Source organism: Urocitellus parryii, chromosome 1 (genome assembly GCF_045843805.1).
Source record: "Urocitellus parryii isolate mUroPar1 chromosome 1, mUroPar1.hap1, whole genome shotgun sequence".
Lineage (NCBI taxonomy): Eukaryota > Metazoa > Chordata > Mammalia > Rodentia > Sciuridae > Urocitellus > Urocitellus parryii.
In genome coordinates this window covers 17,850,671-17,862,439 of record NC_135531.1, presented here as the reverse complement: position 1 = coordinate 17,862,439, position 11,769 = coordinate 17,850,671, and the positions used below count along the sequence as shown (strand labels likewise).

The following is an 11,769-nucleotide window of genomic DNA, read 5'->3' as shown; positions in this document are numbered from 1 at the left end:
AATTCAGAACTGGTATTAGCAACATCTATAGGAAGGAGAACCCATGTTCAGGTGAGTCAGAATCATAAATTATCACATACATACCAATTTCAGTTTGGTCCCTTGATCATCAAGATTCATTAAGGTCTCACTCCCATTCTGAAAAAATGGGAAATAGTTAAGGGTTTAATTGATGAATTTTCCTCTTACTGTATTGGCTTATTATGCAGTTACGACTTTGGCACTTATCATTTAACTATATGTTTTCCATGACCAAGAAGTCACAAATGCACAGTAATAAGGTAGAAAGGGAGAGGATTTGGGCAAGGAGCAAACAAGGGCTTATACCCAAATCATAAGAGGTGGCAATTCTCTTTACCTCTATGGCTTTGTTGGCTTCTTCTGCCTGAAAAAAGATAGAAATTCAGAGACATTAGTATTTGTGGGTAAGAAGAGTTAAATAAAAGAACAGATATACTTTCAGGCTTACGAGCATAAGGCAATTAAGTCTTGCCTATTTTACCTATATCCCCTCTTATCTTATAGAAATTACTGAAGTACTAGATTTAAATTGAGGAACTAGATTTGACCTAGGTTATCCTGTGTGATTCCTCTGACCAATATAAAACTTGTAGGGATTGGAAATCAGAAGTACCTGTCTATAAAATTCACCCATTGCCTTAGTGGGAAGAACATAAGTTCTATGCTTTGAAGAGTCCTATAGAAGCCCCATCTACAGATAGGTCCTATATACATAGTACATTAAATATGATCCTGAATGTGGTTACAAATTCCAAGAAGCCTGTCTTAAGTAGGACTTGCCTTTTTCTTCTCTTCTTCCTTTTTCTTTACATTGTAGATTACTTGAAAAAGGTCTTTAAGGTCAATGACTAATGGCTCAGCCTAAAGCAAGAAAAACAACAACATTGTTATCGGCATTTTATTCTTAATATTTTCTGTGTTATCTCCATCAATTCGGTTTAGTATCGGTTTCTTAAAAACACACACACACACCAAAAAAAAACCAAACAAACGAAAAACCTCCTATTCCCTTCTCCTAATATATAGGGAGTCACCCCCACTCCACACCACCATTACACACCACCATTACCCTTAGATACATAAAGGAAGCAGGGCTAGTGAGTATTTAGACAAAAGAAGAGGTGCCATGACTATTTTCACAGTCTCTTCAAGGTTTCTGGGAACAACTCACTATTGTTCTAAAATCAGCATTGACTTTAAAAGAAAGTCTGTTCTCACAAACTTCGTGCCACATGGGTATCAATGACTATTTGTTAATCCAAAGACTCTTTAATGATACTAATGCTCTGGGTCATTATTTTACTCTGGGTCATTATTTTACTCTCATTCATTTGATTATTCCCAGCAAGTTTTCTAGTTCTGTGACAGATACTTCTCTGCTCCACAGAGGATCAGTCCCCAAGGATGTCTCAAGGTTCACAGCTTACCTGTTGCCCCGTTTTTATGGCAAAAAACTGATGTTGGCCTTCTCCTCCACACACGTAACCAAACGCCCGGTTGTCTGTCACGTCACGGGCAATGAAAGAAATCTTATTTACTGGATGCTCATGCTCTATCACCTGAAAACAAACATAAACAATGATTTATTGAGTAAACTAGGGCTAGGGGTGTGACCCAGTGATATGAGAATCTATTTCTAGGCATCAGACACAGCATGTAGGAACAGGTTAAATCATCTGAATAAAGACTTTTTAGTCTCTAGGTAGAAAGTTAGAGCTACATGAATCCTTGCTAGAAAAGGCCCACAAGGAAGTAGGAACAGAGAACAAAAGTGGGAAGAATTTTCCTTCTTAAAATAATGAAATTGAATCTTTCAATCCCAAAGGTTTGATGCCACACAGCAAACAATGATTGAGGATAAGGATACCAAGAACCTCTAAAGGAAAGAAGGAATGTGTAACCCTTAAGCCAACCCAAGTAGGTCTGCTTTCTCAATTCAAAATCAAACTTATATCCCCAGGGTTCCTTGGACAACACCTCAGAATGGCCAAGGAATCATTCTGTATAGTATTAGAATAAGGATCCCCTGTTTTTTTCTGGAAGTTGTCAAGTGCTGTCATCAAGTATTGATCATGGACTTGTCCTAGATGGTCTCTGTCATTATCCAGAAGTACATGAGGTGGGGAGTTCATTTCTCTTGACCTTTTCCAGCAAATGCAACAGGATTTGGCTCATCATGTATATTTATATATGGCAGTATGTGTCTTTTGTTTCCAAATGCCTAAGATCACCAAAAGATCATATTTTAAGGAGAGACGGAGAGAGAATGCTCATGAGTGAAACCTGCCTCCATTCTCTGATGGGCTGGAGGAAATAAGAGTTAAGAGTTGAAGGAAAAGGTTGGGCATTTATTTCAGAGGTAGAGTACTTGCCTTCTAAGTGTAAGGTCATGGGTTCAATCCCCAGTACCATGGAGTAGAGTCGGGGGAAGGGTTGAAGAATAATGATGGAGATGGTAATGTCAGAGGATCTGAGCCCAGCAGGCTGGGTGAGCATGCGCCAGGGAGCCTAGCTCTGAGTGTGATGGTGGATTTTACAAACTAGACAATGGGCATCTCCAGGAAGGAGTGAATAGTAACTAGAGGTCTTCCCACAGTGTGTTAATACAAACACAGTATTGTACACCAATGAAAATGGGCTATAAACAATATTTTAAGTGGATGAATCTTATGTTGAGTAGGAAAAAAAATGCCCCAGAAGACTTGAAATAGGATAGCTTTTTGTTCAGTAGCAAAACTAAAACAAAACAAGCACAATTGTTCATGTGTCATGGAAACAGTAGCAATATCACACACACACTCACACACACACACACACTCTCACACACACACACTAAGGAAGGTTACTTCTGTGAGGGAAAAGACAGGTGGGGAAAAAAGCTAGATGTGTTTTAAATAATATTTCAGCTTTAGTTTAGTTGATAAGTTCACATGTGATCAATATATTAAAAATCAAATGAGAGCTTTGCATAGACCCATGAAAAAAATCACAAACCAGGAATTAGGGTTCATCTAGTTCTGTATGTTTGAGGTCCAAATAATGTGGTATTTATAGCACACCTGTGTTCATAGACTTAGATTCACATCTCTTATAGGAAATAAATTCCAATACAGGGTATCTTGACTCCACCTTCTATTCTGTTTTCTGCTGATTATTTCTGGAGAAATAATACTTTTTTTTAAAATAGAACTTTGAGAAAGAAAAAAAAAAAGGAAGCTGAAATCCAAGCAGCACATAATTTGTCACACTCAGGTGCTCAGGTAGGTGTCAGTGAATGTGAATTCTTACCCCAGTTTTCTCATCAATTATTTTTATCCCAGAAAGGGAAATATTGACCCAGATCCTTTGTTTGTGTTGTCCCTGAGACCGTCCAGCTGCTGCCATGCCCTGATGAGATTGAAAAGACAAGAAAAAACAAATTTAAAATATCCTGCAGTGCTATTAATATTAAAAAATTAAAGATAGCTTTGTTTCCAACTTGGTTTGCCAGCTATGATAGGATGAGGTGCCTTTCATCTGGGATAAGAGGATGGAGTCAAAGACCATTGAGCAGGCATCTCTTAGCTGGGCAACTCAAACAAGTCACTGTAGTTCTCCTGGTAAAGAAAAGGGGACTGGACTCAAAGATCTTCAAAGATGCTCCTTCTAAGTCTTATATTGTCTAATGAGTATTGCCTGCTTAATCATGTCTACATAGTGACATAGTACTGAATTTAAAAATTTAAAACTCTGCAGGGATAACACTAAAGAACACCAATTTCTAGGTAGGGTCCTGAATCTTTTCTGGACACTTTCCAGGTGAAAAACAGGGTATCCCATACCCTCTGCACAACATCAGACCAGACACACCCTTGCACACAGGTTCTATAATCAGTGAATGAGAGAAGACTGTTGGGCTTGGTTCACTCAAGCACTGAGTCAGCTAAAGTGAAAGGCATCCAGATCCCTGATATCTTTGATGAAACCAGGTCTCTAGAGCAGTGCTTGAAACGGACCAACCAACTCAGGGTTTCTCAGAAAATTAGACACAACCGGATCACTGGTGGGATTAAAAAATTTTCAAATCACTGAGATACAGGTAAACATGAGCTTTGAAAATAATCCTCTCTGCTGGTCATTTAACATAAAGAAGACAAAAGCATTCTTCTCCTTTTACCTTGAGTTTCATCATGGAGTCTTGGCTCATCTTATCCCCTCGTGCATCTGGCACATCATCAATTCCAATTAGCTTGGCCTTGTATTTCACACCATCACCTTTGAACCTTGCCAAGAGATACTCATCTGTCTTTTCAGAGCCTGAGGAATGAAAAAAATATAAGATAAAATTTTATTTAAATACCAGTCCTGGGTAAGACCAAATGTGCTCTGGAATCTCCAAATTTCGAGAAGCATTAATCTTGATTATACTATAATTTATCTTAAGTGGAATATTTTATTCTGTCTTATTCTTTCTTCTTTTGAGCAAAATCATGCTCTGTAGTATTGAATATGGAGTTGGGGTGGAGATAAAATAAATTCTGAAAAATAGAAAATTCATGAGGGGAAACCATGGGAATATGTAAAGTGAGAGTTGGACTTCTTCATCTGAGTCTTTTAAAATTATATTATAAGGATTCGATTTTTTAGTGAGAAAAATAATTTACTAACATACAATTTACTAACATTTTGAACTATCAATAAAAAGGGAAATATAGTTAATTTCCCTTGATAATAATTGAGGTAATTATCCCATAAAGATATCTTATTTTGCTCCTTTTAAAAGACCTGTGCAGTCTCATTCCCAGAACTAAAGGATAGTAGTAAAAACCAAGCAAGTCATGGCATATTCTCAGGCTCTGAATGATTAAGAACGCTGTAATTTTTTAAAAAATTTTTTCTAATTTGTTATACATGATGGTAGAATGCAGCTCATTTCATATTACACATATAGAGCACAATTTTTCAAGACACTGGTTGTACATAAAGTATTTTCACACCATTCCTGTCTTATTCATGCACTTAGGGTAATGATGTCTAACTCATTCCACTATCATTCCTACCCCCATGCCTCCTCCTTTCCCCTCCCTCCCCTTTGCCCTATTAAAGTTCCTTCATTCCTCCCATGTCCCCCCTGACCAATTACCATAATGTGTCTGCATCCTCATATCAAAGAAAACATTCAGCCTTTGGTTTTTTGGGACTGGCTTGCTTCACTTAGCATTATATTCTCCAATTTCATCACTTTCTAGTGGTACTTTAGATCAAAAGAAAAGGGTCTAACAAGATACACATTTTGATTTTTAGAAATAGTGACTTCAATAAAACCAAGTGGTTGGTAGATCATTGAAAGGTAACTGATGGTTGTATTACTAACTGAACAAGATCCATGAAAGTTTCCAGCAGGACCTAAGTTGGTGCAATCACACATCTGAAGACCAGTCTCATTACACATGAGGTGAACCTATCCCTTCTACCAAAATACACCTTTGCTGTTTAGGGAAAACTGAGACTACGCTAATGAGGCAGTCAGCCAAGAGGCAGTACTCATGGTACCCCAAATCTCACATTTTTTAAAAGGCAGAGGTAACCACCTCTAGCTCCCTTTAGTGGCCTCCGGAGGACTTTTCCATACCTTTCTTCTTCTCCTTCTTCGACGGTGCTTTTGGTGCAGCCTGTTGGTCAGGCTGACCATTGGTCGTGCTCGTTTCTACTTCGTTAGACATGGCAAAGAAGGAAAGCAGCACCAGCAGACACTTAATGACACCAGGCGATCCCCGATGGAGAGGTCTCAAATGAACATCACCTACAACACACACCTGTGGGCATATAATACATATGAGGCATGATGAGGTCAGAACACAGAAAACCCAGAACCACTATAGCTAGTGATTCTCCTTCACAGCTCTGTGTACTCAGGTTATTCCTTCTTCTCTGTTAGCATGAACTCTGAGAACAGGGAAGTAGGTAGTAGGTAAGTATGTTTAACAAACCTTTCCTTAAATACTTGGTATCTGTTAAAATTTAATGATTGTCTAGCTGAATAGCTTGTATTAGAACTTCAGCATAAAAATCTAGTATTTAAGATAGGGATCAACAAACTTGCTGAGTTTCATAGCAAAACAGAAACACACTGAATGCAGAGTCAGCTAAGATTGTAACTGGCTTTAAAATTGAGAATTATGAATTTAATTCATAAATTTTTATCTACATAGACAGTGACAAGAGTGGGGTTATGGGCTGGGGATGTTGCTCAATGGTGGAGTGCTCAGAGGGCATGTGCAAGTCTCTAGGTTCAATCCCCAGACCACACACTTGCCCACATGTGCACACACACAGAGTTATGAATTTATCTTAATCATATTGATAAGTATTTTTTTAAATACTAGGATTTTGCATTTGATCTCACTGATCTCCAAACACCACACTTTAAAAGGTGTCCATTTTCGACACTGACACATGTACCAGAGAACGAATGCGTGCCAATTGTGCAATTCACTGACTTTAAATACTTATATGCTATTATTTAGCATTACTATCCTCAAATAGTTGTATTATATGCTCTCATAAAGTTTTCCCATGCATCATAGTTTAGATAAAAGAGGGAAAAAAGTCATTGCAAGCCCACAGAAATGAACTAATGTTTCAAAAATTTCTTTGACTTCTCACTAGCCAAAGTGTCTATACAACTCTAGAGAGAGCTAGAGTATGAAGGTCAAGTGCAAACCAAAGGCAAAGAAAAGTCAGTCATTGTTCTATAATCCTGTAAAGACTACCTCTGAGCTAGAACCACCCCAGCACCACTACCATGAAATCACTCTTCATTCTCTGTCTATACTGCCAATTGATTTGAGCATTTAATGAAAAGGTCAAGCCCACTGCATGGGAATGCATGCTACTTGTTAGACATCTTAAGGCAAAAGGTACACCTCAGGTTTTATTCAAGGGCTAAAAAGCCCTCTTCATAAATTTCAATGTGTTTTCCTTGGAGGTCAGCATTTACTTCTTCCCCCTTTGAGTTTTTAAATGACCTTTATAGTTTTAGGAGTATATACATATGGATTATATGTATATAATCCATGTATAATCAATCTTATCTGAATTGTTTCATTTGGAAATTTAGTAGTTAATTTTGCTCAAATTCATCTGACTGGTAGGTAGCCAGGGAGACAGTCTATTTATAGTTGCAAGTCTTACATAGTAGAAGACTTGGTCTTACTTGGGCTGGACTTTTGGATGTCTTGATTGGTTTCAAGATATTTGGGGGGATTAGGCACTATTAGTTTTTTTTTTTTAATTATAGTAACTCCAAAAATTTCACATCAGCTTTATGAGTGTGATGATCAAGCATTATTTCATTTTCCAGAGGAAAAGCCAAGGCACAGAAATGTTAGCCCCTGCTAAAGTACAGAACCAAGTTTCTAGCCCATCACTGGCTCAAAGTCAGAGTTCTTTAACAGCACCCACCAGAAGACAGAAGAGGAACATAGAACGGGTTCTCCCTCAGAGCTTCCTGAAGGAACCAAGGCCATGATGTCCTGATTTTGGATGTCTTACCTCCAGGACTGAGAAAAAAAATTAGCCACCCAGCTTGTGATAATTTGTTATAGCAGCTCTGGAGAAATAGAACACTTCCATTTTGGATGCCTTGATTGGTTTCAATGGTTTCCAAATTGGTTCCTTGGAGACATGGTAAGTAGATCCCCTGGACATACCTATATCCTTCAAATTTCGGGCCAATAATCATTTTCTTAATTCAGAGATTTTTTTTCCCCAAGAACAGTGGATATTTGCCCATGTTAACCATGTCAGAAAGTGAGATTAAGTTCTGATCTAATGAGACATAACAGTCTTCATCTTCTCTTCCCCCCAGTGAGTCCTCACTTTAACACATTTCTCGGATCTCATGTTAGAAATAAGGGGTATACTTCAGTGAGACCTAGTAGTCCCTCTGATTATCATCTCGTAATCTGTTTTGGAATTAAAAATCTACAATTGATGACCTTGCACGCTCTGCCTTTTCCTATTCCCTTCTCTTCAAGGATTCCTTATCTCAACTTTCCTCTAGGGTTCAACTATAGTTGCTGATGTGTCTCCTGACCACATCAAACTAATTTGCTTTCAGTACTTTTGAGGGTATACTTTAGCATATATCAGAAATGAGGCTATACCTATGAATGAGGCTATTTCCCCCCTACTCTTCTCTCTTATGTTTGGCCAATTAAGAGGACATGGATTTTTATTATTTTTTTTTAGAATTAAGTTTCTCTAAATAAATAAACTTGAAAGCTTTCCACTCAATTCTGTAGTAGCTCTCCCTTGAATTTAGGACAAAGATTGGACTTTTTCATTTTTTATTTAAGGCTCTTAAATATTTTGCTTCACCTTAATTTTTTTTCACTCCTGTATACCTACCTCAAGTTTCTCATTTCTTTAGAATGGTTTACGGTTTTGACTTGAATTTGCTGAGATGCCCCTTACCCAACATCTGTCCCTCCTCCCCAGTTATTTATTTGTCCCTAAGGACAATAGGTAAAACCTAGCTCTTAAGTTTCCCCCCTTCCCTCTACACACACATGACCATCACCTTATTTTCATACAAGTCTGTCTACCAGTTTGTCTACCCTTGAACTGTCATCTTCTTGAATGTAGGAGACTCATTTCTCATTTCTCAAAGTCTGGCATACAGAAGCCATTTGTGGGAATGGTAATAAGGATGGTTGTAGGCATGCATATTTTCTTGCTTGCTTGATATTTATATAAACATGTATGCATTACTTATTTCTTATCTTTCCTTTTTAATATAAGGTTTTGTCTTTAGGTAGCAGATTATTCAGATAGGACTATGACTAAATTCTAGAAATGTTTAATGTAGCCCAAAGGTACAATTTTTTTTAAATGTAGCTTCCTGGTTTGGGGACAGGGTGAGAATATCTTTCTTTGAATGAAGGATAGTTTCAGATTGTTAAATGGAAACACTTGCTTTGGTGCAGAAGGAGTGGTTCAAATGTGTATGTTTTCAAATGTATATGTCTTCTAAGGAAAGAGACTTGTCATGGATGCTGAATAGCTGAAGGGGTGGTCTATGCCAGTTATTAAGTTGGCTTAGCTTCAAAATCCCCTCCTGTACCTTGCTTTGCGAGGCTGGACCTGGGACTTTGCAAACATTTTTCCTTTGCCATGTGAGCTGTGCCAACAGCTGCTAGAAAGAGACTGCCAAGCTGGACAAGGGACCCACACATTTCCATCTGCATCAGGTGGATTTCTCCTCATGGCCCAAAGCTCCTGTGAGTGTGATTCTTGATTCTCACAGAGGTTCTTCACCCCAGCGGCAAGTTTCTTCCTACAGCAGTGGCTGACTACAGTTTTCAGCATTTCCTAGACTTGCAGAACTAGCCTCACAGTGGTCTCCTTGGACACACAAGCATCAGTCCTCTGTTGCTCTCTTTCCAGCACCAGCATTCCAGGTCTTCAGAACACAGGGTAGCACCGCTTCTCTTAGTAGCAGGCCAAGGAGACCCTGTCTTCCAAGTTTATAAGCTTTGATGATTCCAGCATCTTCCTTTTGATCTCTAGCCCTTAGGGTGGTGGTTATCTTTTGTATTCTGCTTATCCAGTGATGATTTTATGCTCCCCCTTTATCTTCTCAGTCATTCAGCTGACAATTTCACACCTGGTTAATACTAAGATACTTTAAAATAGCTGGTGTGGACTGGACTCTAACTGATACAATGCTAAAATTAATCTGTTTTGATTTTATAGTTGAAGAACTATTCTTCAGGGTAATCTAACTATGATGGATCCAAGTGTGTAATTTAAGAATACTTCCCTCTTCCCCCACCTCTCTCTCTCTCTCTCTCTCTCTCTCTCTCTCTCTCTCACACACACACACACACACACACACATACACACTCACACATATATGGGATCTGAACTGAGCTACATCTGTAGCCCTTCCTTGTATGCTTTTAAAAAACTACATTGTTTGGGGGATTTCAGGGCCATATCCTATTCTTTCTTTTGGGGATAAACTAGGAGCATTTGTGTAGCAATCCCTTCAAGTCTATCTTGCTCAAGTCAGCATTATGGAGAATTCAACAAAGCACACGTGGGCAGCAGAAGCAAGATAGCTAAGAACTGTGTGGAATCATTGGCTGAAAAAGTAATCTGGTCCTAAGGCTGTAAGCCTGATATCATACTTCAATCTGGTCCTAAGGCTTCATCTTGGAAGCCTGATATCATACTTCCTTGTAGGAAATTAATTCTGACAAGAAAAGACATCAGAGGGGGAAGCATATGGAATTAAAGGAATTTGAGAAGTGCCACAAAGCACTTTGACAGACATGGGGAGGGAATGGCATCACATGGGTTTATTCATAAAAGTAATATAAGACATAACAGCCACATAAATCAAGACAGGTATCAAATATAGTGTTGGCAGACTGGTCCAAAAGAAAGGGTTTAAAAAGTAAGAGGTGCCATCCTACTCTAGGTCTATACAGCAAGAACTTCTCTTTTCAGATACTTCTGTATAGCTTTCACAGTTTTGAAATTGTTTTAGTATTTGTTTCCCTTGACTATATCTTTTACTATTTGGCAATGAACAATTCCAAGGACAAGGGGGAAAAAAAGAGAGAGTAAAACTTTCTTTGGCAGAAATTCCCTGAAGAAAATGGATGTGTATTTTGAGTTGCAATTACCAAGTGAAAATCTTCATTGTAAGCTATGCAGTTGAAAGTGTATCTCTCCCTACAATCATCAGAAGGTAGACTGCCCACATGCTCTGAGACTCCTTTCTAAAAGAAAAACATTCAAAATATTGAATGATTTTAACAAGTATGCATCTAGGCATGCATATATTGGAGGGATAAATGTTCACCTTCTCCCAAGAGGCCTTCCTCACCATCTGTTAGTTAGCTTTCCATCACCGTGACAAACTACCTTTGAAAAACAACTTAAGGGAGGAAAAGTTTATTTTGGCTCATAGTTTCAGTGGTTTCAGTCCATTTGGCTCCATCACTGATTCCTGTGGTGAGGCAGAACATCATGGTGGTGAGCATGTGGTAGAGGAAGAACTGCTCACCTCATGGCCGGAGGAAAGCAGAGTGAGGAGAAGAAGGGGCTGAGGACAATAAGTCACTGACCTACTTCCTTCAACTAGGCCCCACCTCCAGAAGTTTCCACCATCTCTCAATAGTGCCACCAGCTGGGAACCAAGCCTACAACACCTGAGCCCCTGGGTGATATTCCAGATACGAACTCCAATACCATCTGACATAATGTAGGTGGAAGAAGTCTAGCTTACAGACTTAGATCCCTTTGGGAAGAACAATCAACCTAAATTTAAAATTTGAATGCAAAATCCTTCCAACAGTATTATAGAGTTATCACTTGTGCCTATAAAACCTTTAAAAGATTTATAATGAACTGATTTTTGGAAAGGGATCAGACCTGCAAAAGGGATCTGAGGGCCAAAGTATGTCCTAATAATTTCCTTCGATTACTTTCTCAAACTAAGGAAGTGTTGCAGAAAGTATCTAGATTAGGTTAAATTACACTTTGTTTTAAAGCTGGAGTATGATAAGAAATTTCTCATAAAGGGGAACGAGTGAGTGTAGGACAAGGAGGAAGTAGACAATCTTTCATTTGTTGGGTTGAAGCCCAGGCCTTTCTGATCAAGGAGCACAAAATCAGTCAGGAACCACACAGAAGGGAGTCATCATGAGACAGGGATTACCAAGCAAAGCTCAAAAACATATACAGAGTCACATG

The 11,769-nt window shown here is 38.6% G+C and overlaps 1 protein-coding gene across 5 annotated transcripts in view; it reads right to left on the bottom strand.

The window, feature by feature from the left end:
- The window catches only part of Dab2 (DAB adaptor protein 2), a 51,431-nt gene that overhangs the window by 15,824 nt on the left and 23,838 nt on the right, over positions 1 to 11,769 (bottom strand). For all 5 annotated transcript variants that reach the window (XM_077795486.1, XM_077795484.1, XM_077795490.1 and 2 more), the window contains 7 exons: positions 5,633 to 5,816; positions 4,178 to 4,317; positions 3,310 to 3,408; positions 1,449 to 1,580; positions 798 to 882; positions 359 to 381; positions 85 to 138 (listed from right to left, as the gene is read on the bottom strand). In XM_077795486.1, the coding sequence (XP_077651612.1) occupies positions 85 to 138; positions 359 to 381; positions 798 to 882; positions 1,449 to 1,580; positions 3,310 to 3,408; positions 4,178 to 4,317; positions 5,633 to 5,723 (624 nt within the window). In that variant the 5' untranslated portion in view covers positions 5,724 to 5,816. The remainder of the gene's footprint in view (positions 1 to 84; positions 139 to 358; positions 382 to 797; positions 883 to 1,448; positions 1,581 to 3,309; positions 3,409 to 4,177; positions 4,318 to 5,632; positions 5,817 to 11,769) is intronic.